Source organism: Anabrus simplex, chromosome 1 (assembly GCF_040414725.1).
Source record: "Anabrus simplex isolate iqAnaSimp1 chromosome 1, ASM4041472v1, whole genome shotgun sequence".
NCBI classification, from domain to species: Eukaryota; Metazoa; Arthropoda; class Insecta; order Orthoptera; family Tettigoniidae; genus Anabrus; species Anabrus simplex.
In genome coordinates, this window is record NC_090265.1 from 801,935,090 (window position 1) to 801,960,578 (window position 25,489).

Genomic DNA, 25,489 nt, shown 5'->3' on the forward strand with positions numbered 1-25,489 from the left:
GCAGTCGGTTTATCTGTATCAGTATGTGATACGTTCGTCGTTTATCAGGTTTTAGCCATGAAATAGTGTGATAGTATGGGGTGACATGTGCATCATAACTCAGACTGTAAATCTAAGGCAACAATTAACTGCTCGTTTAAGTTTCGAAGTCAGCTCTTTTGTTGCGTCTACAAGAATAACATCACAGTAGTCGAGGATGGGAAACACTAGTGTGTGTATGAGTTTGAAATACGTCAAATTACAAAAAAGAAAGAAAAAAAAACATATGTGATTTCATGTTAATGTTATAATATTTATATAATTATAGTATGTACATAGTTTCCACTGTACAGACCTAACATCTATTTACAAAAAATAAATAGAATGAATGTATGTCTAATACGATTGCATAGTGTAAACTGTCACAGTAGTTTTTCATGTCTAAACTTTAATTTGCAGAAAATAACATATATAAAGGAGGCTACGCTATTTTTCAATGTATATATTTGCACTTTTCATGCCTTTTCTGAAAATTGTAAGTGGTTTGATCTACTTAGTTGAACGTAGACTTAAAATGGATGTCACTTGTCATGCATTATCACGCAATTGATAAAATGTTATAATCCCAGATTAAATATTTTTTACTTGAAAACCTATTCCATAATTGATCCAAAACTTAAAAGCAATGTATTTTGGTACAAGCAAAATGTCAATATCTCTGGCTTCAGTTATTATGTCATAGCAGCCAGCAGGAGCAGACGGCAGCAGCAGTAAGTGGTTATAATCTCGAGCAGCTATATAACGTTAGTAGCGCTGTCTCGTCGGAAAGCTATGCATTTTCGAAAGCGTTTGCGCTATTATCTTTGTAACCTACTTACTCATAATTCCTACCGGAATACTCCACGTATAAAAGCACAAACCTTTTACAAGATTTAAATTAAAGAACGTGTATTCTGAAGTACCATCATAAAAGTATTTAAATCTATTTAAATCTTTGTACTGGTATTCATTCCTTGCATTATTAGTAGTGTGTTATAAGAAAAAAATTTAACGATAAATGTGTATCACCAATGGAACGAGCCACATTACACTAACAGCTGAACTGCGTCCATTGCGTTTTAATAATAATAATAATAATAATCATCATCATCATCATCATCATCTGTTTACCCTCCAGGTTCGGCTTTTCCCTCGGACTTAGCGAGGGATCCCACCTCTACCGCCTCAAGGGCAGTGTCCTGGAGCTTCAGACTCTTGGTCGGGGGATACAACTGGGGAGTATGACCAGTACCTCGCCCAGGCGGCCTCACCTGCTATGGTGAACAGGGGCCTTGTAGGGGGATGGGAAGATTGGAAGGGATAGGCAAGGATGAGGGAAGGAAGCGGCCGTGGCCTTAAGTTAGGTACCATCCCGGCATTCGCCTGGAGGTGAAGTGGGAAACCACGGAAAACCACTTCGAGGATGGCTGAGGTGGGAATCGAACCCACCTCTACTCAGTTGACCTCCCGAGGCTGAGTGGACCCCGTTCCAGCCCTCGTACCACTTTTCGAATTTCGTGGCAGAGCCGGGAATCGAACCCGGGCCTCCGGGGGTGGCAGCTAATCACGCTAACCACTACACCACAGAGGCGGACATAATAATAATAATAATAATAATAATAATAATAATAATAATAATAATAATAATAGCTTTACGTCCCACTAACTACTCTGTTACGGTTTTCGGAGACGCCGAGGTGCCGCAATTTAGTCCCGCAGGAGCTCTACCGACACGAGGCTGACGTATTTGAGAACCTTCGAATACCAGCGGACTGAGCCAGGATCGAACCTGCCAAGTTAGGGTCAGAAGGCCAGCGCCTCAACAGTTTGAGCCAGTTATTCCGGCATTGAGTTTTTCCAATTAACGGAAGTGATGACTGAAATTTTGGACTTCTACAATTTAACACTTTTCAAAACTAAATTTCAAGCACAAGCACATAAAATTTGGAGTTGATTAGTTGGTTGCATGGAAAATGCTCCTTGGAGTACAGCTTTCATTTTTGGTGCTATAATTTGACTGACTTGTCAAAATTACTCATACATTTAAGAACAAATCCGGATTTTGCAGTCAGGCATAAACTACTGGAAATATTTATTTCATTATTCACTCAATAGGCAAAAATCTAGTTTCCTGCTATTTCAGGAGTAAAAGATATTAACTTAACATTCAACTGCTAATAAAAGGCAGAACTACTTGTAATGCCTGTACATATTCAAACATTCTCTGAAATTTTCAAGTGAATCCGATAAGAAAGCTGTCGCAAAGAGCATGGCAAAGAGCTGAGAAAGTTTTAAGGTAGATAAAAGCAGTTGAAGGTTTTAAGAAACATGCGTGCTTTATAACTCCCCTAGGCTGGTAATTACTCCTCGCATGTCTTTTCTGTACAAAGCCTCCGCGGCTCAGGCGGCAGCGCGCCGGCCTCTCACAACTGGATACCGTGGTTCAAATCCCGGTCACTCCATGTGAGATTTGTGCTGGACAAAGCGGACGAAGGACAGGTTTTTCTCCGGGTACTTCCGGTTTTACCTGTCATCTTCATTCCAGCAACACTCTCCATTAACATTTGATTTCATCTTTCAGTCGTTTATCATTTACTCAGGAGAGTGCGACAGGCTTCGGCAGCCGGCACATTGCCTATCCTCTCCGCTAGATGGGGCTTCATTCATTCCATTCCTGACCCGGTCAGATGACCGGAAATAGGCTGTGGGTTTTCATTTTTCATGTCTTTTTCCTCTTTCTCACAGCGTAGGCCTACTACAAGGTAAATATATTCCAGCGGGATTGTGTAAATGGTAGTCCGAAAGAACTTTGAAGATGATTATGGTGACAGCGTGAATGAAAGGGGCGTGGGCTTACGCCGAACCGCTACCTTTTAAATTGGGCATTTAGATCTTCAGAAATGGCGTTAGGGAAAAATAAGGGGATTTGAGAGAGGAAAAATTGAGTAAATTTCCAAGGTTAAAATTGCAAATACAATTTTTTGATCAAATGGTAAAAATGGTCAAAGGGTAAAAATATAGATTATGTACTTTAACATTTTGTATTACTTAAAGATTTTTTTTGTTCCTAAGCACATGATATCAGTACCTTTGTACCACGTGGGCCCTACCTTAATTATTTTCACTAATCCAGACAGCGACTCCCAGATAATCCAAAATAATTATACACACTCGACGAAACGTGAGGGTGTTTAATCGCTAAAATGTCGACATTTACGGAATCGTCGAAGGATTATATTAAACATTTTTCAGGCTATATTAAAATACAGTACTGAAAGCTTTTAAACTTAAATTGGCCAGCACAAATACTACTGTATCTTCATACATTAAGACTCAATCTCAATATCTCCTTTTACAAACCAATTATTTTTCTCCGTCAAACTTCTAAGTCCATTGCTATTTTATTTACATTTGTCTCTTTATCCCGTCTTATTTACACAGTCACTTTGTTTTTCCCCTCTTCCTCTCACCCCATGTTTTAGCTCGTAAAATAACACAGCACGCAACTTGAAAACTTTCTCACACAGCGAATCATTTACAAATTGCAAATCCAAGCCACGTAAAGTTTAACAAAAAGAAATTCGAGCAGGTACTGAGTGTCATTCAATCTTTACAATTCAGTCTTCAGTGCAAAAACCGTCCTTTTACAATGATTGCCAAAAGCGCAGTGAGTGATGAGTAACTGACGCGAGCTCTTCTATCTTCAAAAGCTGCTACCTAGAGATACAGTAGGTAGGAATTTTCCTGTACAAGTCACTTGTCACCAGGAACGTTTTTATGTATTATAGTATGCTTTTACAATTTGCTTTACGTCGCACCGAAACATAGGTCTTAGGCGACGATGGGATAGGAATGGCCTGAGAGTGGGAAGGAAACGGTCGTGGCTGGTGTAAAAATGGAAAACCACAGAAAACATATTCAGGGCTGAAGACAGTGGGGTTCGAAACCACTATCTCCCGGATTCGAATGTATTTGTAGCTGGAACTATCACCTATTGCCAACAGCGCCATAACTTATGGAGCTTCCTTTGTTGATCATCCATGTATCCTTACCCCCCCCCCTTTATTTCTCAAAAATTTCCCTCAACGATTCCTCGGGGCTTGATGTTAAAAATTAATTTGGACTATCAGGAAACTATTGAGGCCATAAAAATTACAGGCCATCAACACTCAAAAATAAAGTTCCATCTCACTGATCAAATGCTTTCGCTTATAAACATATGTTATGCTTCTGAGCCTCAATTTCGAGCATTTACCCCACGCCTCCCTTCTCCCACCAGCTCGGACTTCCAAAAGTTTCAAGTTTCCCGACTTCTTTTAGGGATCGTTGGGATGGTACCAAGTTGTTAAGTATTTATTTGGTAGCGGCTTTACGTCGCACCGACATAGATATATCTTATGGTGACAATGGGATAGGAAAGGGCTAGGAGTTGGAAGAAAACCGCCGTGGCCTTAATTAAGGTACAGCCCCACTGCCTGGTATGAAAATGAGAAACCTCGGAAAACCATCTTCAGGGCTGCCGACAGTGTGATTCAAACCCACCATCTCCCGGATGCAAGCTCACAGATTCGCGCTTCTAACCACACGGCCAACTCGCCCGGTTTTATTCTAGGGGAGCCTGGAATAGCCTTACTAATTAATGTTTTATTATGATTATTAATTATTTATTATTTATTAATTATTTATTCATATTCCTTATCTTTTTACAGTTAGTTAGGGTTGGCACTATGTGTTGAATGAGCCTAGTTTGACGGCCGGATGCCTTTCCTTACGTCAATCCCAACGGTAGGCAAATATTACTGTTCTGTAGTGGTTTATAGTGTGATCTGTTGTGAGTAAAATAAGGATATGTATTAAGATGAATACAAACACCCAGTACCCGAGTTAGAAGAATTAACTAGATGTTGTTAAAATCTCCGACTTGGCCGGGAATTGAACCCGGAACCCACTGAACCGAAGAACAACACGCTGACTATTAATCCAAGGAGCCGGACTCTATTACTACATATACCTTTATACATCGCTACACTTAGACCTCCATTTATAATAATTGTACCGGGGTACACCTTCTCCTTCCGGTTGAACTGCACGCCTTCTATAAGGCCATCTGTGCTGTGAATCCTAAACTATACATCTGAAGATACTTGGACCTTTAATCTTTAGATGTCTCTACTATCGGCCTTTTATGTGCTCCCTCTGGCAGGAGGACGGACTATACATTTTTAAGGGAATTTTCAATTTCCAATGTTGGTAAACCTTAAGTGTTTGTAGAGCACTTCTACGGCTTCCTTCTTCCTTAAGTTATTAACCAATCGGTTATCGGTGTATATTTCTCTAGCCAATTAAAATTGGTGGTGTGTACAGGTATTCTGCCTAGCTCAAGAGAGTTCTGGAACCTTCCCCTCTGAGATGCTATAAAAGCATTGCGCTTTAGGGCCGTATTGTCATCTTCATCGCTCCGGTCTAGTGTGTGTACGGCGTTATAGGAGTCAGGGGCAGCTTTGCCGTCGTCGGAAGGCCCAACAACTCAAGGTAATGGCAGACATATCTTAACATCTAATAGCTCCAGGCAGTTAACTTGAGGGGAAGGTTTCAAACGTCTTTCTTAATGTAAAATTCTAAAGTTTAAATGTAAATTTTCGGCAAGTCTGAGGACTTTATTCAGATGCCTGAGGGGAAACATGTAATTTAGGGAAAAAGAGCGTTCACCGTCTGATAATTCCCATTCATTTTTGATATGGGGTGACTAAGATTTTCTAAACCTCTGAATTCTTCACTCTACATTGGTACTTAATACTTCGCATCTAGTCACCCCTTGTAGTATAAGCTTAGCCTCCGCAATTTCGGGCCATAAGCCCATTTAGGATTTTAAAGTGTCTTTCAAAAGTGCAAGTGTAAGTGTTTCGCCTTCTAGCATACTTTTTTCATGGCCGATCATCTTAAACCCTTCATTTTGTACATTAAGGCTATATAGAATAGGCACTCATTGCCCCTGTATAAATTATCAATATTTATAGACGAGTGTGTAACAGACTGTCGGGTAGAAATGACAGTAAACGTGTTATCTGAAGTTTGTCAAGTATGATGGTGTAAGAAACTGGTGCCTCTAAGAGGCTGGATTGTATTAACTTTTGAAGCTCAGACTACTAGACGATGTAAGTGAGTGGAGCAAATATGCTCTTGTAAAACAGTGTACCTTCAGAGCTATTTTGCTTATCCCTTGTAAATTTTCTCTCTTGTACCTGATTTTTTACTTTAAGTCATTTGTTAATGTGTGAGTTGACGAGCTCATCTTATATTATTGTTATTCATCCAAATTTTCTAACTACCAAATTTGAAAATCAAGGAAAAAAGAAAAGAACTAAAGTTTCATAATTTAGTGTTTTAACTTGTGCTCTGATCATTTTACTGTCCACCCATTCACCCCAGCTCCTCCTTACACCTCTGTCCACAGAAACCCCGGTATAATAATAATAATAATAATAATAATAATAATAATAATAATAATAATAATAATAATAATAATAATAATAATCATAATAATAATAATAATAATAATAATAACAATGATAATGCGTCGACCTATGTAGTGGTTAGCGTGGTTAGCTGCCACCCACGGAAGTCCGAGTTCGATTCCCGGCTCTGCCACGAAATTTGAAAAGTGGTACCAGGGCTGGAACGGGGTCCACTCAGCCCCGTGACGTCAATTGAGTAGAGGGGGTGTTTAATTCCCATCTCAGCCATCTTCGAAGTCGTTTTCCGTGGTTCCCACTTCTCCTCCAGGCAAATGCCAGGATGGTACCTAACTTAAGGCCACGGCCGGTTCCTTCCCTCATCCTTGTCTATCCCTTCCAATCTCCCCGGCCCCAACACAAGGTCCACGTTCAGCATAGCGGGTGCGACCACCTGGTTGAGGTACTGGTCCTCCTTCCCAGTTGTATCCCCGACCCAAAGTCTCGCGCTCCAGGACACTGCTCCCTCGCTGAATCCAAGGGAAAATCCAACCCTGGAGGATTAAACAGATTAAGGAATAAATAAATAATAATAATGTTGTTGTTTTTACGTCCCATTAGCTACTCTTTGACGGTTTACGTGGTACCGGAATTTTGCCCCACATGAGTTATTTTATGTGCCAGTAAATCCATCGACACGAGGCTGAACGTATTTGAACAGCACCTTAAAATAACAGCGGACTGAGCCAGGATCGAACCTGCCAAGTTACGGTCAGCGCCTTAACCGTTTGAGCCACTCAGCTCAGCAATAAGTATATATTTGCAGCTTATTTCACATCTCATATAAGCAATCTTGAGATAAAACTTTCAAGAGACCCTGTGAAAATCAGTTTCTCCCGTAGCAAAACAAGTTTCTAGCTTACGAAATCAACAAGAATTGTGAACGTTCTCTGACATTACGTGAATAAAATTCTCGCGGAACACGAGTCAGAATTATTCTCCTTCCACAAGAATGCCTGAGAGCACTTTGAACTAAAATCCCTAACTCATCTTTGTTCTTTCTAAACAATATTTCTGTTCATAAGAAATGTTACAAGTTTTGTTTGTGTTGCAATCGGCTGGTTCGCAGAGAAACTTTTTTGATTTGGCACTTTAAAGCTGCCTTCATCTTCTGAAAGGAGTTATTCCGCGTGACAGCTCCACAACAGACGGGCGATCTAATCTACGACAAGATATTAGATACTTTGAACGAGCTTCCGGAAGAAGAGTACGGGCCTTGATCGACGAGTGGATAGAGGGTATTAGTGGTAGAATACTGTAAAGTCCATTGGCCTATGTGCTCTGGCTATTTACAACATTATTATTATTATTATTATTATTATTATTATTATTATTATTATTATTATTATTAGTAGTAGTAGTAGTAGTAGTAGTAGTAGTATTTTTTCGTTATGTCCATTCAAACGCGCTTTTGAACTTGTTCCTTGGCCTGATGGTTTTCACCTTCTATCCTCCCCAAAACTCTTATTATTATTATTATTATTATTATTATTATTATTATTATTATTATTATTATTATTATTATTATTATTATTATTATTATTATTATTATTATTATTATTATTATTATTATTATTATTATTATTATTTTATCAGGACCATCATGGGGCGTGATTAACTCACTGGCTCAGCTGATGAGTTCCCATCCGGAAAGCTAAGGTTCAAATCCCGGTCGATACTGGGTCGAGATTTTCATCTCAAGAATCACATGATGTCAGGAACGGCCTTAAAACCCCAGCCGAAAACCAAACCGAGGTCGGGTGACTCTAGAGACCCCAGAAATAAGTGGTACAAGCTGAAGAAGGAAATTGAAACCATTATCAGGATAATCATCTGGAAGGTGTGACATATCTATTGACACATGTGTGTGTTAAGGCATCATATGTCGTAATATTATGTGGACCAGGAGGTAGAGTGTCAGCTTAAGATTTCAAACTTGCGGGGTTCAAACCCCGCAAAGATAGTCGGAATTTTGAAAGGCGGAAGTATCCATTCGGTACTCCGTGTCGTAAGGGGTCTGTGACACACTTGGTTCTCACCCAACAAAGTTAATTAAAATTCAAGCACAGATCACCCAACACAGCCATCTAGCAGAGTAAACCAAAAGGTAGAATCCATAGGATGGTGGTCTGAATGTCGTTAAATTATAAAGTCAACTACACTATAGACGAGGCCATACGGTTAATAATTTATTTACTTCTTGACTGTAAATGTTATTCTTTGTTCGGTCCTAAGTTATCATGTGTGGTAGCCTTCTCCAATACCGGAAATTTTAAAAAACACTTAATTTTGAGGGTTGTAAGTAAATTAGTGGCAATATTGATAGAACGCAATATTTAACGAACTAACAAGTACGATTTTATTGGATTACATTCCTTCAGTTTAGTCACCCACAAATCTATTACCTTTTGCAAATGTCGGGAAGCGGCTGGGGAGCGTTGGCTTGGCGTTCTTTGCGCGTAGTGTAGATGCCACGTCAGGAAATCGGCGGTCCCGGAGGGGTTCTTTCAACTTCGGAAACAGGTCCAAGTCACGAGGGCTCATGTCCGGTGAGTACGAAGGGTGTTCCAAGACCTCCCAAAGCCACCGTTGCAATAAGAGCTTGACATTGCTTGCGACATGACAACGTGCGTCTTCACGGAACAAGATGTTTGCACTGCAGAAGATGTCGCTCCAGAAATTGGCAATAGTAGTCACTGCTGGCGGTTTGTCCCTCGGGCACAGCATGCTGTAGTCATATGCCACAATCAGCATAAGCTTCACCCCACTAGGTTCCTATCGACATTTCTGTGGGCGTGGCGGAGCTGAGTGACGCTTTAATTCAAGCTCGTAGGCTCGTGTCCACGTCCCATCAACGATGGGCTGAAACACGACTTCTTCATTGCGGTATCCGTCCAGGTGGATGCCAGCCAATGCTACCGGTGCCGTTTCTGTACGTCGGTGAGTTGATTTAAAACCTAGCGAGACGAAATTGTCCTCATGTTAAGACCTTTCGTCGGTATGTGCCACATCGTATGATGACTGAGACCAACCTGTACGAATCATTCCGAGACAGTCCATCGGTGGTCTACGGAAACGAGGCTATTCACGATGTCAATCTGATGTTGATGAATGGACGGCCATCCTATGGGGTGCAAATGCGCAGTCTCAATCCAAACCACATGAAACGCCTTGACCGATCGTACAACCGTCCTATACGGTAATGCATTCTCGCCACAGGCTTCACGTAATCGTCGATTACATTCTGATGTTCTTTTGCCACGGGCAACCTCGATTTTAATCCACGAACCCTGTGATCACCTTTTGAAAACACGCTTTAGAGCGGTGAATAGACACTTCACTTCAACACCACACAGCAACGCCACTCCAACTGCACACTACACATCGACAACTGCGCCACCTGACCGCTCCCATATCCTGTTTGAGCATGCCCGATCTCCTGAGAGTGTCTGGACTACGTTACCACTACTTTATTTACAGCCCTCGTAGCTGATTTTTTTCTTTAAAACTCTAGAAATCTAATAAACAAATGCATCGTTCTTCTCCTCACGACTGAAGAGGTTGGCAAGTTTATGTGCCTCCAGTCTGAAGATAGTACATTCCGCGCTGTGGAAAGAAATAGAAATAGATGAATTATTGTATCTGTTTCTTTAAGAATAATAATGGTACACACTTCACTTTGTGGAATTCAGTGATATAGTTCTGGCTGGCGACCACGTGTGCGAAGTCTATTCACAGAGTGACTGAGTCAGCAAATATGTGCCGCCTACATAACGAAGATATGAGGACAGGGGAAATCCGGTCTCAGCTATATAAAGACGAAGAGCTGCAATTAGATCAGCCCAAGAAGTTTGGCTAGTAGTTCTTAAGAATGAGAATATTAAAGTCAAGCTGCATTACCGAACTAAATTAGCGGAAGGGAGTACATTAGTGAGATAATAAGGAGGCGAGGTGTTATTTGTTGCAAAGAATATTATTATAATAACACTGCCAACTTAGAAAAAATTGGAATATTAGTTACGCAAACGGCGAGTTCTTAAGAATATGTGAAGAAATATTATCTTTTGAAGTATCAGTTAAATATCAAATAAGTCGAATTAGACGTGTTCTTGTTCGAAGTGCAGTAATCTGCAAGAGTATCCAGGATCGGCGGTGTATGGAAGGGGGGGGGGGGTAAGGTGGGGGGTTTTAATTACAAATTGATGACAGAACACAATGAAGATGAATTCGCACGTGCAAGTCTTGTCATTATAAGGACACTAAAGGTAAGGGTGTATTCTGCCCGAAGGTAGGTTTGAACCTCCGCAGAGGTGTGCCTGAGCCGGAGTTTACGTACGGTAGAGTGGCCAGTTCCTTTCCGCTCCTCCATTGCCTTAACCCTCACCAACAGCGCGTGGCAACCCATCCAAATCTTGACAACGCCCGATGTTGCTTAACTTCGGAGATCTCACGGGATCCAGTGTCTCAACACGGCTACGGCCGTTGGCATAAGGACACTGATATATGTTAATTATGTTGATATTCAGATTGAAGTACACTAACAACTCCTACATTAAAATACAAACCAGAACAATACAATTAAGATCAACAATTTTACAGCGAATTGTATGTTCAGTTTACAATCTAAAATCCAACTTTCGAGGCTTCTTAGAAAACAGATTCAACAGATCTGTTGGTTCTGCAATTATTCCTCTGAATGTTTATTTAGTTTATTGTCAGTTTATGCTTAATTTCTTTTTGTAAAATTTGAATGTGGTGGGGGGGTGTTCTAACCCCCAGTAATTTCTCCCTTGGCTACGCCCTGTCAAAAAGGATACTTTCTATCAACTCACTCCTACAGTAGTTCCACTGAGTAAACTATGTCGTAATCGATATCTACTCGGTTCGTTTAAACACTCTAAACCACGAGCACGAGGGAGCTGGTTACGTGTTTCAGTCCACGTAGCTGTGAGCTTGCATTCCGGAGATGGAGCAGTCGTTAAGATGAATTACCGTGGCTTTCTATTTTCACGTGAGAAAAATGGTGGAGTCACACCTTAATTGAGACCATTCCTGCATCCTTTCCTGTCCTAGGCTTTTCCTACGTCATCATCGCTAAGAGACCTATGTGAATCGGTACGACGTTAAAACACTTACAAGAAAAAATCTAAACCAGCAAAAACCAACGGCAACGCGATGGACGAACCAATCCCCAAAATGCCTTATTTAGTGCTGGCATTCCTACGTTAAACCGTACCTTAGTGATTATTGTAGAGAATGATTTGCAATTCTCTCCTATCCCCTTCTGACGAGGTCACGGTTTTAAGGACTGAATTAGAGTCGTAGGATTTATTTATTTTATTTATTTATTTATTTATTTATTTATTTATTTATTTATTTATTTATTTATTTATTTATTTATTTATTTATTTATTTATTTATTTATTTATTTATTTATTTATTTATTTATTTATTCGTTTAATAGTTGAGAAATGAGGTTCTATAGTCCTCTCTTACACTTAACCACATGACAAATATGTAATAAGAAAAGGAAGGAAAAAAGCAATGTTTAGGATACAGGAGGACTGACCTAAATATGATACAAATATATTATAGAAGAATAACAATAATAAGAACTGATAGCTATAAATCTACCACACTAGCTTAATTTGATAATATTCTACCATAAATCATCAGCCAGAAACACTCAACAACTAATCTCGACATTCAGCCCTAAATGTCAATCTACTTTTTTTTTTTTTTTTTTTTTTTTTGTTATTTGCTTTACGTCGCGCCGACACAGATAGGTCTTATGGCGACGATGAGGCAGGAAGGGGCTAGGAGTGGGAAGGAAGCGGCCGTGGCCTTAATTAAGGTACAGCCCCAGCATTTGCCTGGTGTGAAAATGGGAAACCATGGAAAACCATCTTCAGGGCTGCCGACAGTGGGGCTCGAACCCACGATCTCCCGAATACTGGATACTGTCAATCTACTTAAAGCCTGTGAAATCAGCTGGGACTGACTTCCAAATAGCAGACTTGGTTGCAAATAAAGGAGAGATTAATGGAAATATACTATTAAAATAGTATGAAGTTCTTTCTATTAATCATCAATTCCGTCAAATATCGTCCAAGAGTCTGCTGTCACAGCAATTGAATCCATTTACCCCCTCGCTCCCATTATACTGAATTTTCACTAAATTCATATCCACGTATTCATTCTTCTGCTATTAACATTTCTTTAACGTGCTCACGAAGGCGCTAGCTTTCAACTCACGCTCACCCACAATCACGTGATCAGAGTCGTTCAAGTCAGTAATGAGAGATTGTCTTTAAAGAGAACGGAGTTCCTCTTGCGGTATCAATAGGTCTCTGATGACTCTCTGTCAGGGAACAATATTGTGAAGGCTTCAGCATAAATTCCTCCATTGCTTGCACTGTTCTGCACGAGTACCCGGGTTGGAAATCAGGAGGCGATATGCAACGATATGAAAGGAAATTGGCGTGGTAATAAAAGTAAGTAAAATTCCGGATTTGATTGGTGCTGAAAATCACTTTGAATATCGACGATGATTAGAATTTCAACCCACCTGTATTCAAATGTCCTCTCGAGGCTGAATTAACGTAGTTTCGGCCCTCGCGCCAAATGTTAAATATTAGATGGACAGAATCAGGAATCAGGAAGTCAGTGCCTTCGAAACCAAAGTCTCAATATGTACTCCAGAACTCTGAGGCATTGTTATTATTATTAGTAGTAGTAGTAGCGAATTCTCCCAATATTGGAAGAAGTTCAGCAAATAACTCAATCAGTCTTCTGTGTTGTCTTGTTGTACCAATAGGCTTGCATTCTTTCCGAGAAGGCTTGTTTTCATTCTTCAGATCACTTTGGTCTGTACTGCTTTTGTTGTGGTTGCTCTGATGTAGCTTCTCAATTGTTTCTTAAGACGTCTCTTTCTAGAATGTCTGTCGAACTTACGTTTGCATTTTTTTGGTCCTTTCGAACTTCGTTAAGCCAGAGTCTTGAGTTCTGAAGTGAGGTTGCATAATCCTTTCTGTCAATCGATTTTCTGGTAATCGAGTGAGATGAGCGACGAATTTCATTCGTCTTTTTCTAATGTCAGTTTCGATATTTGAGAACTTTTCTGATGTTTTGATTGTTTGTAACCTGTAACCGTCTTGGGTGTATCTTGATCCTAAGATTTCCTAATGATCTTCCTCTCCTATTTTTTATTTCTTCAAGTTCTTGTTTTCTGTTGAGTGCCAGTATTTCACTTTCGTAAAGGACTGTTGATCTTATGACTGTGTTATAATGCCGAATTTTTGTATGTCTTGCAAGGATTTTTTGTTGTAGATATTTTGCACTAACCCTAATGCTTTTTAATTTTTCGGAGACGGGTTTGTTGTGAGATCTTTTCAAGGCTTGTCGGTTCGATAAATTCTCCGAGGTATTTAAAGTAAGGGACCCTGTCAATTGTACCATATTTAGTTCTCAGGCTCTTAATATCTGTCTTTGAACATAAGAATTTAGTTTTCTCGAACGATATCTGTATTCTCACCTTTTCTGCACTTTCTTTAGGTATCTCGAGCTGTTTAACGTCAGTCTCCTCATCCTCTGTTAGTATCACCAGATCATCTGAAAAAGTGAGATATGGCATGTGGAGGTTACCTTTGGGAAAGCCCAGTCGGACTGGCTCCCAAAACTCACATTTCTTGAATTCTTTCTCCCATTCTTCCATAACCTTGTCTAAGACGACGTTGAACAGAATAGGAGAGAATCCATCACCTAGTCCCACGGCTGTTTGAATGCTGAACGATTCTGAGATTCCACCCCTCACCACCACCCCCCATACACTTTTGATTTCGTGCCAGTCATGGTTTGTTTTTTGAGTTCTCGTGTTTTGGGATCTAGTCCCCTCTCTTCTAGAATTTGGAACAGTGAGGGCCTGTCGATGGAATCTCAAACCTTTTTAAAATCTACAAATGTGCACACGAGGCGATTTTGTCCAAGAGCTCGCATTTTGTGCATGGTGTTGACGTTAAAAATGTGTTCAGGGCATGACCTATTTGGTCTGAATCCTGCTTGATATTCAGCTAATTTGAGTTCTAATTATTTTTTTGTCCTATGCAAGAGACATGCTGATAAAATTTTGTAGGTGACAGATACAAGTGAGATCCCTTTGTAATTATTTTCAACCGATTTTTCACCTTTTTCATGTAGTGGATGGATTATAGCAACCTTCCAGTCATCCGGGAGCTTTTCAGCTTGCTAAATGTTTTGAATTATTTGTGTAATTTATTTGAGTGAATTTGGGCTTACATTTTTCAATAGTTCAGCTACAATTCTGTCCTCCCCTGATACTTTATAGTTTTTTCGTTTCTTGATGTTTGAATAAATGTCTTCTTGTGTTAGTGGTGACGAATTTTCTAGTGTGATTTCTGGCTGTATTTTCTGGAAAATCTCTGTAGGTTTTGGGCAATCTAAAATCTGTGAAAAATACGTGACTAGTTCCTGGAAGTTTTCTTTATTCCTTAAGGCCAGTTTACATCTTGTTTCCGAAAGCAAATTTTCTGTGGAGAAAAACAATTTAATTTGGTTCGCAAAGGTCTTGTAAAAATATGTGTGTGTTGTAATTTTTAAAATCGTCTTCAATTGACTTCAGTTAATCGTTGACATATTTCCGTTTTTTTGCGTTCAATTATTATTATTATTATTATTATTATTATTATTATCACATTCCCAGTGTGGGAGATTGACTTCTTCTTCAGAATAGCAGTACACAATTCCTCTGGACTTCCTGCAATCATGCCCGTGGCAAATTTCTAAGGATGGTATCATTTCACAGACTGTGTATAGAGGGATGTGCCTTCTGGCAGTCAAGAACATCGTGTTTGTTGGTATTCCCGATACTACTTTCCCCTTGCGTCCTGCGAACAGTTTATCTGTCGATTACCTATGATCAACTGAAGGTGAGTTTTCGTCCCTGGAATAGTGGCTTAACCCTCAATTTATTTTGTTAAGTAGTACCAGGACGGTCCGCCTCTGCGGTGTAGTAGTTAGCGTAATTAGCTGCCACCCCCGGACGCTTGGGTTCGATTCCCGGTTCTGCCACGAAATTTGAAAAGTGGTACGAGGAATGGAACGGGGTCAACTTAGCCTCGGGAGGTCAACTGAGTAGAGGTGGGTTCGATTCCCACCTCAGCTATCCTCGAAGTGGTTTTCCGTGGTTTCCCACTTCTCCTCCAGGCAAATGCCGGGATGGTACCTAACTTATGGCCACGGCCGCTCTTCCTTGCATGTCCCTTCCAATCTTCCTGTCCCTCCACAAGGCTCCTGTTCAGCATAGCAGGTGAGGCCGGCTGGGCGAGGTACTGGTCACTCTCCCCAGTTGTATCCCCGAGCAAGAGTCTGAAGCTTCAGGACACTGCGAGAGGTGGGATCTCTCGCTGAGTCCGAGGAAAAAACCGACCCTGGAGTGTAAAGAGATAAAGAAGAAGAAGTAGCAGGTCGGGTGAAACGGAATGGGCTCATAGAGCATATCATTATTTTTAGTATATAATTTTTCTGGGAGCGTAACTAAACTCTATTTCGACTGGGTCATCTAATGAATCCCCAAATAGTTTGACTGTTATCAACATGTCCGCCATGACATATTCGACCGGTGGTACACACGTGTCGCTCATCTAAGGTTCAATATTGTGCGAGTAGTGAAAGTGAAAACCTACAACCTGTTTTCCAGTCTTTGACCGGGTCAGGGATGTAGAGAATGAATCAGATATAGGCTGTTATTACGATGGGGTCGCCACTCCCAAAGTGATTTATATTAATGAGTGATAGATGCTATGAAATGAGTATGGAGAGTGTTGCTGGAATGAAAGATGACAGGGAAAACCGGAGTACCCGGAGAAAAACCTGTCCCGCCTCCGCTTTGTCCAGCACAAATCTCACATGGAGTGACCGGGATTTGAACCACGGTATCCAGCGGTGAGAGGCCGACGCGCTGCCGTCTGAGCCACGGAGGCTTCTTGTGCGAGTAGTGTCAAGGAATATTCTCTCTATCTAGATGATGTATGTGGTGCGGGTCAGTATTTCTCCCAAATATTATAACAAAGGTTTTCGCAGCGGTAACGACGATTCACCCCCGGTAGACACGCTTTCATACAGATTCATAACTCTCTCAGCCTTCTCAGTAGCTTTAGCGGGTAATTCAGTTCTTATACAGTTCCAGAAGAAATCAAGGTGTATGGTGTGACTATTGGTCACACCTGGCAGCAGTACCATGGGGATTACGACGAGAAATAACTCGCACAAGCTTGACGAGTATGCAAAAAATTACAGTCTTACCAACCGTGTTGATGATAATAAATAATAATAATAATAATAATAATAATAATAATAATAATAATAATAATAATAATAATAATAATAATAATAATAATAATAATAATAATCTACGGCCTCAGCTACCGTGTGCAGACATTTCAATTTGACGCCATCTGGCTGTCTTGTCGTCAATTTCGACGTTCCGTTTTACTCTAGGCCCACTAGATGGCAGACCGAGTAAACCGAAACTCTCTTGGACGTCTGTGGCTGAGACTTGATGGATTTTGTCGGGTAAAGACCAAATGTGTCACCAGAGATCTTTTACATGCCGACATCGTACGACATGGAGTGTCCAATGGACTTTTCCCGCCCTTCAAAAATCCGACTATCTCTTCCGGGTTTGAACCCGCTATCTTGGGATTCGGAGGCCGACACTCTACCACTGATCCAGATGAATTAATTCTCCTACAGGGAATTGGACTATCATTCTACATAGCCTTGACGAGAAAGAGAGTCAGATCGCTTGAGTACTACCGGCGATATATGCTCAGCTTTTCTAGGGCCGTCGTATTCCACCCGGTGGTACACGAAAACTTAAGCGGAAAAACACCTAGAATACACTTTCAGTGCTGTTAAAAGGACTTATCATTCTTATATCTGCCACAAAAATACGGAAGACAAAAAAATTCCGCTTAGAGCAGTTGGAGGGAAAGCAATATTGAACTCCATCGCGAATGTGTTTGCTAATGTAAAATTCTCCGCACACTTGAACTTGTAACTTGATAAGAACTTACCTCGAAAGAGTAAGATTGTATTAGCCACTGAATAAAAGAGTACCACAAGGAACCCATTTATCTGTGCCAGATCCATTGCTCCTTTTAAAATTTAAAAAATGAATATGCAGAAAGTGTCGCAGAACAAATCAACAAATCTTGTTAAGAAGCCACCCATGCATAGAAAATTTTGTAGACACTAAGAAGACAAAACAGTATGGGGAAGAGCATCTCACTCTAACCCGCATGCTCGAATGCTGCAAACCATTCAGAGAGAGACTAGAGAATAACGTCATAATCGTCAAGTTCGAACTTCGTTCACTCCACAAACACAAACTAAACTTATTTTTTTACCTGTTCGAAAGAAATTTGGCACATGAGGAGTGATGTTGAAGATAATGACTTCATATTAAAAAGTTTAATAATAATAATAATAATAATAATAATAATAATAATAATAATAATAATAATAATAATAATGTAATTTGCTTTACGTTCCACTAACTACTCTTTTACGGTTTTCGGAGACGCCGAGGTGCCGGAATTTAGTCCCGCAGGAGTTCTTTTACGTGCCAGTAAATCCACCGACACGAGGCTGACGTATTTGTGCACCTTCAAATACCACCGGACTGAGCCAGGATCGAACCTGCCAAGTTGGGGTCAGAAGGCCAGCGCCTCAACCGTCTGAGCCACTCAGCCCGGCATTAAAAAGTTTGTACAGTATACCCGTAAAATTTGTGCACATCCTTCACATGAAGCTCATTCATCATACTGCCATGCTTTGAAAGTAACCTTTCTACACATCTTTTCGGCGCTTTTGTTAACTTAGAAAGTAAATTTTAAATTTTTAACAAGATATCTTCCGTATACCGTGTTTCTTTCAGTTCTCGCTGTTCCTCATTATGGAATAAAACTAACAATACCTAATTAGTGGGGAAGTATTTGTATAATGAATCTGTATGACCAAGTTGTGGCATTGTAATGAGGCCTTCTCTCTTTGCATAGAGTTGACTGCGCTGTACAGAGTGTGTTTTGTGCGGAACTTGGGCTAGACGGGAGCTATGCTCCACGCACAATACATCCAGCCTGATTGATCACGTCTCCACCAGGGTGACTTAAGGCTGTGGATAGCAAATGACGAACGGAGCGTCATTAGGAAGGATGCTTTTATAGAGCTAGGTCGACATTCAGAACGGAGGATGAGGTTGGCGCCTGCGTCGTGTAGCGCCGTTGGGGTTCTAACGGAGATTAAAGCGGAAAGTACAACATGAGTATATTCGCAAGTATTCAGTCACAAGAAAGGCCCGTCTGGTGGGCATGATCGTCAAGGTGTCAAGTCTACTGTATATGGTCTGACACCGCTGTTTGCCGGTTCGAGTCTCGTTGGTCTAAAAAAATTCGTCATCAGAATATTCACTATTAATAGAACTTGCAAGTTCTACATTGATTCGATTCCCACCTCAGTCATACTGGAAGTGGTTTCCGTGGTTCCCGCTTCTCCTCCAGGCAAATGCCGGGATGGTACCTAACTTAAGGCCACGGCCACTTCCTTCCCTCTTCCGTATCTATCCCTTCCAATCTTCCCATCCCCCCGCAAGGCCCCTGTTCAGCATAGCAGGTGAGGCCACCTGGTCTAGGTACTGGTCATTCTCCCCAGTTGTATCCCCCGACCCAAAGTCTCAAGTTCCAGGATACTGCCCTTGAGGCGGTAGACGTGGGATCCCTCGCTGAGTCCGAGGGAAAAGCCAACCCTGGAGGGTAAACAGATTAAGATAGAAAGAAACGTTCTAGCATTTACGAATCCCTTGAGATAAATTTCCTCTCGAATCATTGGGATTTATATCATCACATTCTTCATTTTATATCACTTCGCTAATTCCGTTTTCTCAACAGATAATTTGGGTTGGAAGTTAAATATAAGATATTTGATACCTCACATCAGACTTAATAATTATTCTCATGAAGCAGCCTAGCACTACAGCCATCGAACGGAAGCTTGACTTGTTTCTCATTAAATTTTGTTTCAATAGACTGTTTTCCAATTAAGTACTTATAAAGTTATGAAACTCTGCTGTGAAATATTGCGCTAGCGGACAAGAGAATAGCTTCAAACTCGATTAAAGTTTGACTCGCAGTAAAATGTCAATAATAATGGACTGTTGCAGCGAACTTAATAAGAATTCATTGAAGCTTTCAGAATGTGCTAATCCAATTATGGCTAGGCTGATAAATATTATTTATTGTTTCCACAAACCTTTATTCTACTGTAAAGTTCATAAACTTTCCGGAGAACATGTCATAGAAGTCAGCTACCTCCGGCAGCAATCAATTTGGTTTAACAGCGTCCAAAATATTTCAAATAATATCAGATGTAACAAAATGGAATACTCAAATTTCTAGAGATGGCAGAAACGACCAATACAAATATGTTTCATTAAATAACCACAGGTCGTAAATTCATGATTAAGATACTTTTCGACGTGATCGAGAATAAAACTATTGAATCCCAATTTCATTGTAATCCTTTACAAGAACTGTTCAAAAGTGCGGACTCCTGCTGAAATAAAAGTTCAGCAACTACGTGCATTAGAAAAATCCTAAGCCTGTTTCCAGTCATTCGACCGGATCAGGAATGGAATGAATGAGGCTCCCATCTACCGGCGAGGATAGGAACTGTGCCGGTTGCCGAAACCTGTCGCACTCCTCTGGGGCAATGATTAATGACTGACAGATGAAATAAAATGATACTGCAGAGTGTTGATGGAATAAAAGATGACAAGGAAAACCGGAGTACCCGGAGGTAACCCTGTCCCGCCTCCACTTTGTCCAGCACAAATCTCACATGGAGTGGCCGGGATTTGAACCACGGAACCCAGTGGTGAGAGACCGGCGCGCTGACGCCTCAGTCACGGTAGCTGTGGTGTAGTGGTTAGTGTGATTAGCTGCCACCCCTGGAGGCCCAGGTTCGATTCCCGGCTCTGCCACGAAATTTGAAAAGTGGTACGAGGGCTCAAACTGGGCGCACTCAGCCTCGGGAGGTCAACTGAGTAGACGAGGGTTCGATTCCCACCTCAGCCATCCTGCAAGTGGTTTTCCGTGATTTCCCACTGCTCTCCCAATTTAAGGCCACGGCCGCTTCCTTCCCTATTCCTTGTCTATCCCTTCCAATCCTCCATCAAGGCCCCTGTTGAGCATAGCAGGTGAGGCCGCCTGGGCGAGATACTGGTCATTCTCCCCTGTTGTATCCCCCGACCCAATGTCTCACGCTCCAGGACGCTGCCCTTGAGGCGGTAGAGGTGGGAGCCCTCGCTGTGTCCGAGGGAAAACCAACCCTGGACGGTAAGCAAATTAAGAAAGAAATTAATAATAATAATAATAATAATAATAATAATAATAATAATAATAATAATAATAATAATAAGAGTCCGAATGTTTGGGCATTTACAGGTTAGAACGCAAATTAATTTCCGTAGTAGGAAGTGTCGTCTAGCCCGCCCTTCCATAATGTAGCTGGAGTAACATAAATTCTAGGTGTTCTGATAGGCCAGGTCTCTAACGTTTATGCAAATATCATGGCAGAACTGTTGTCCGGGCTAGAATATACAGTATTTGTTATTCACTTCAGTACGTTCGCATTCTAACATATTAATGCCCAAACAACCGGACTCTAATGAGTAGTAGTAGTAGTAGTAGTAGTAGTAGTAGTAGTAGTAGTAGTAGTAGTAGTAGTAGTAGTAGATCAATTTAGGAAGGCTCGGCTTGTGCCGGTAACATAATGGGCTGACTCAGCCTAAGCAAGGGGTCACCCTCTTGATTATGAAACTATACAGATATCTACAAGTATCCACAACAGAAATAATTACAACATATATATACAATAAATGTGCACATATGATGTCGTTAAACAACTTTTAATCTCCCCGTTTTGGGAATATGTCCTTCAGTATCATCTGAACTGTGGCCTGGAACTTCATGCTGTTTGGTGTAACTCAGAGGGAAAGTTATAGAAACTTTCTCATAATGTGGCAGGTGCTCAGGAGGGTGGCTTTCTGTAGTAGTAGTAGTAGTAGTAGTAGTAGTAGTAGTAGTAGTAGTAATATTGGTCTTACGTCCCATTCACTATATTTTTATAGGTTTCGGAGACGCTGAGGCGGGGAAATGTTGTCCCACAAGGGTTACTTTACGTACCAGTCATCATCATCATCATCATCATCTGTTTACCCTCCAGGCTCGGTTTTTCCCTCGGACTCAGCGAGGGATCCCACCTCTACCGCCTCAAGGGCAGTGTCCTGGAACTTCAGACTCTTGGTCGTGGGGTACAACTGGGGAGAATGACCAGTACCTCGCCCAGGCGGCCTCACCTGCTATGCTGAACAGGGGCCTTGTGGAGGGATGGGAAGATCGGATGGGATAGGCAAGGAAGAGGGAAGGAAGCGGCCGTGGCCTTAAGTTAGGTACCATCCCGGCATTCGCCTGGAGGAGAAGTGGGAAACCACGGAAAACCACTTCGAGGATGGCTGAGGTGGGACTCGAACCCACCTCTACTCAGTTGACCTCCCGAGGCTGAGTGGACCCCGTTCCAGCCCTCGTACCACTTTTCAAATTTCGTGGCAGAGCCGGGAATCGAACCCGGACCTCCGGGGGTGGCAGCTAATCACGCTAACCACTACACCACAGAGGCGGACTTACGTACCAGTACCAGTAAATACATTGACGTGAGTCTAGCGTATTTGAGTACCTTCAAATACAATCGGAGTGAGCTGGCATTGAACCCCCCACAATCGTCTGAGCTGCTCATCCCTCTGGTTTACTACCCTAAATTTGAGATCATAGAATACCGAAAGTATGAATCGTTTTCTAGATCTCCCTCTATTTCTGAATAACTCTCCAACCAAGTTTCAAAGAGAACCTATCGTCATCTATGTTCCCGAAGCACCTAAGCACATTAATTCGCACAGATTTACCCAGTATCTTCGTAACCATGCATTCCGTCACTTCCATTAGGTATATGAATGAAACTTGATGTTTCACAGCTTTCTCTCTCGTACAGGAGAGTTGAACTGAAAACTAAGTGATCAGGGAGCGTTTTCTCCTGCAATCCTTTATACCAATGCCATTACTGTTGTTACGGATAAAAAAAGTGAGATTATCCGACGAAAACATCTCCTTATTACAAACTATAGGAAAAATCATTGAGCAGACGACAATAGAACTGAAACCGTCCTGGGTGGTCTATGGTTGAAATTGTAATTAATTTTGTCAGGCAAACACCAAATATGTCACCAAATATCTCTTACAGTCCGATCTCGTACGACATGGAATGCCAAATGGACTTATTTTCCTCCCTTCATAAATTCGACAGCGTATCTCGAATTTGAACCTGTGATCCGGGGATATGGAGGCTGACACTCTACCACTAATCCACATAAATATCAATCTTAACAATTAATAACTATTAATACTTCTCACGCCCACACGGTTTGATAGAACATCTTAATTGGAGCTTAATGTTGTCGTCAGCTCCCGCTTGGAGCGCTGTGCCAACATACAGCGAGCCACCTGGTGACGAACGAGCGAACCGCTACAGCTCCAACGTTAAAGCATTCTTAAATTCAAACCCTCATTATTGTAGAAGACTTCCTCGTGGACAGTCGAGATTTTCTTCTGAAGACACGGAGCAAAGTTATCTGCGAAACGTCAAGAGATTCACCTTGTTTTCTTGACAAGGCATAAACCTAAAAGCCTATATCATGTCTACAAGTCCGACTCGTTGGCTGAACGGTCAGCGTACTGGCCTTCGGTTCAGACGGTGTATGTGTTGTCTTCATCATCATTTCATCCTCATCATGACGCGCAGGTCGCCTACGGGAGTCAAATAGAAAGGCCTGCACCTGGCGAGCCGAACCCGTTCTGGGATATCCCGACACTAAAAGCCATACGACATTTCATTTCATGTCTACAAGTACGGGCCGTGAAAGCATCAATGTTAAAATTAATTACAAATTAAATTGCAGTATCTGAGCCAAGTGCGGGTACATGAACTAGTACTTACTCGCCATCTTCTGGTCATCGTCATCCTGTAACAGAAGATAGTAAAAAGTTAGTATCAAAGCTATAACATTTTATATCATTGCTAACAGTAAACTTTATATAAATATAATAATAAACTGTAAATATAATAGTTATAACAAGAAAGAATAGGAAGAAGAAGTGTGAAAACTACCGCACCATTAGTTGGGCATCTCACTCTTACAAAATTTGAGAACGTATTATTTACAGAAGAACGGAAAGACAAGTTGAATGTGAGTTGGGAGAAGTTCAATTTGGCTTCAGAAGAAATGCGAGAACATATGGAGCAATCCTAACTTTACGTCTGATCTTGGAGGGTCGAATTAAGAAGACAAGGCCACGTACGTGTCATTCGTAGATGTAAAAAAGGCAATTGATAATGCTGATTGGAGAAAGCTATTTGAGATTATGAAGGTGTTTTCCAGTCAGTGACCGGGTCAGGGATGGAAGGAATGAAGCCCCCATCTTGCGGCGAGGACAGGAATTGTGCCGGCTGCCGAGGTCTGTCACATTCCTCTGGGGCAATGATTATTGACTAACAGATGAAATGAAATGATATTGGAGAGTGTTGCTGGAATGAAAGATGACAGGCAAAACCGGAGTACCTGGAGAAAAACCTGTCCCGCCTCCGTTTTGTCGATCACAAATCTCACATGGAATGACCGGGATTTGAACTACGGAACCCAGCGGTGAGAGGCCGACGCGCTACCACCTGGGCCACGGAGGCTTTCTCAGATATAATCTGCACAAAAATCAGTCTGCAGTGATAAGAATCGAGGGCTATGAAATAGAATCAGAAAGGAGTGAGGCAAGGCTGCTGTTTGTCCCCCTCTCCATTTCAGTGTTTATACAGAACAGGCGGTAAAGGAAAGCAAAGAGGAATTTAGAAAGGGAAGAAGAGAGAAAATCAAAACTCTGAGATTTGCCGATGATGTTGCTGATTGGTACGGACACATTCTTGGAGAAGAATTACAAGATGAAAATAAATCAATCCAAGCGGAGTCCAGTCGAAGTAAGGTGATGCAAGAAATATTAGATTAGGAAATGAAATCTTAAAGGGAAAAAGATATAAAATACACACTGGTACAAGCAAGGAAGGCCTTTCCTAAAAAAAATAATTTTGAACGAATTCATTCTTTGCTTCCTTTTTTATTGTTCGATTCCCGAACTGTTTTCACAGTTCTCTTCCTTTCCTGGCTAGTTGCTGTCCATGTTCCACTTCCGTACATTGATATAGAAATCAGGATGATATTTTTGAAGGCTTTCGTCCGGAGCGTGTCGCTGTGCGAAAGTAAAAAGATTATAACTAGGTCGGGAATAAAGAGAATAGAAGTTTTTGAAATATGGTGTTACAAATATAAAAGTAGATCGAATCACGAATGAAAAGAAATAATCGTATTGGTGGGAAGAGAACGATTTGACTAAATTTGACGACAAGAAGAGACAGAATGATAGGACACATCTTAAAATATCTAAGACTTGTTCAGTTGCTTTTTGAGGGTTGTGTAGGCGGTAAGAATGGTAGAGGTAGACCAAGGTAGCAATATGTATGTGTATGTTCAGTCTTCAGCCCTAAGGCTGGTTGGATCCTCAACAGCTCCGCCATCAGCTGTCATATATGGCCTAGGCATCACTGAAGAGGCGTACTAGGGAAATGAGGAGTGAGGTAGTTTCCCGTTGCTTTCCTCACAGTAAGAATATGAGAAAGAGATTGGAGTACATGTAGGGTGTAGAATTGTTGACGAGAAATGTGGTCAGCAAAGCCTTGAAAGGTTCACTATCTATAACGAGACAGCATTAATAGGGCCGCGATGTTTA

General features: G+C 41.2%; 1 protein-coding gene across 1 annotated transcript in view; it reads right to left on the reverse strand.

Annotated features, from left to right (window-relative positions):
* Positions 1–25,489, reverse strand: part of TpnC25D (Troponin C at 25D) — a 62,408-nt gene that overhangs the window by 19,027 nt on the left and 17,892 nt on the right. Inside the window, exon 2 of the mRNA XM_067136310.2 lies at positions 23,655–23,679. Within this exon, the coding sequence (XP_066992411.1) occupies positions 23,655–23,679 (25 nt within the window). The remainder of the gene's footprint in view (positions 1–23,654; positions 23,680–25,489) is intronic.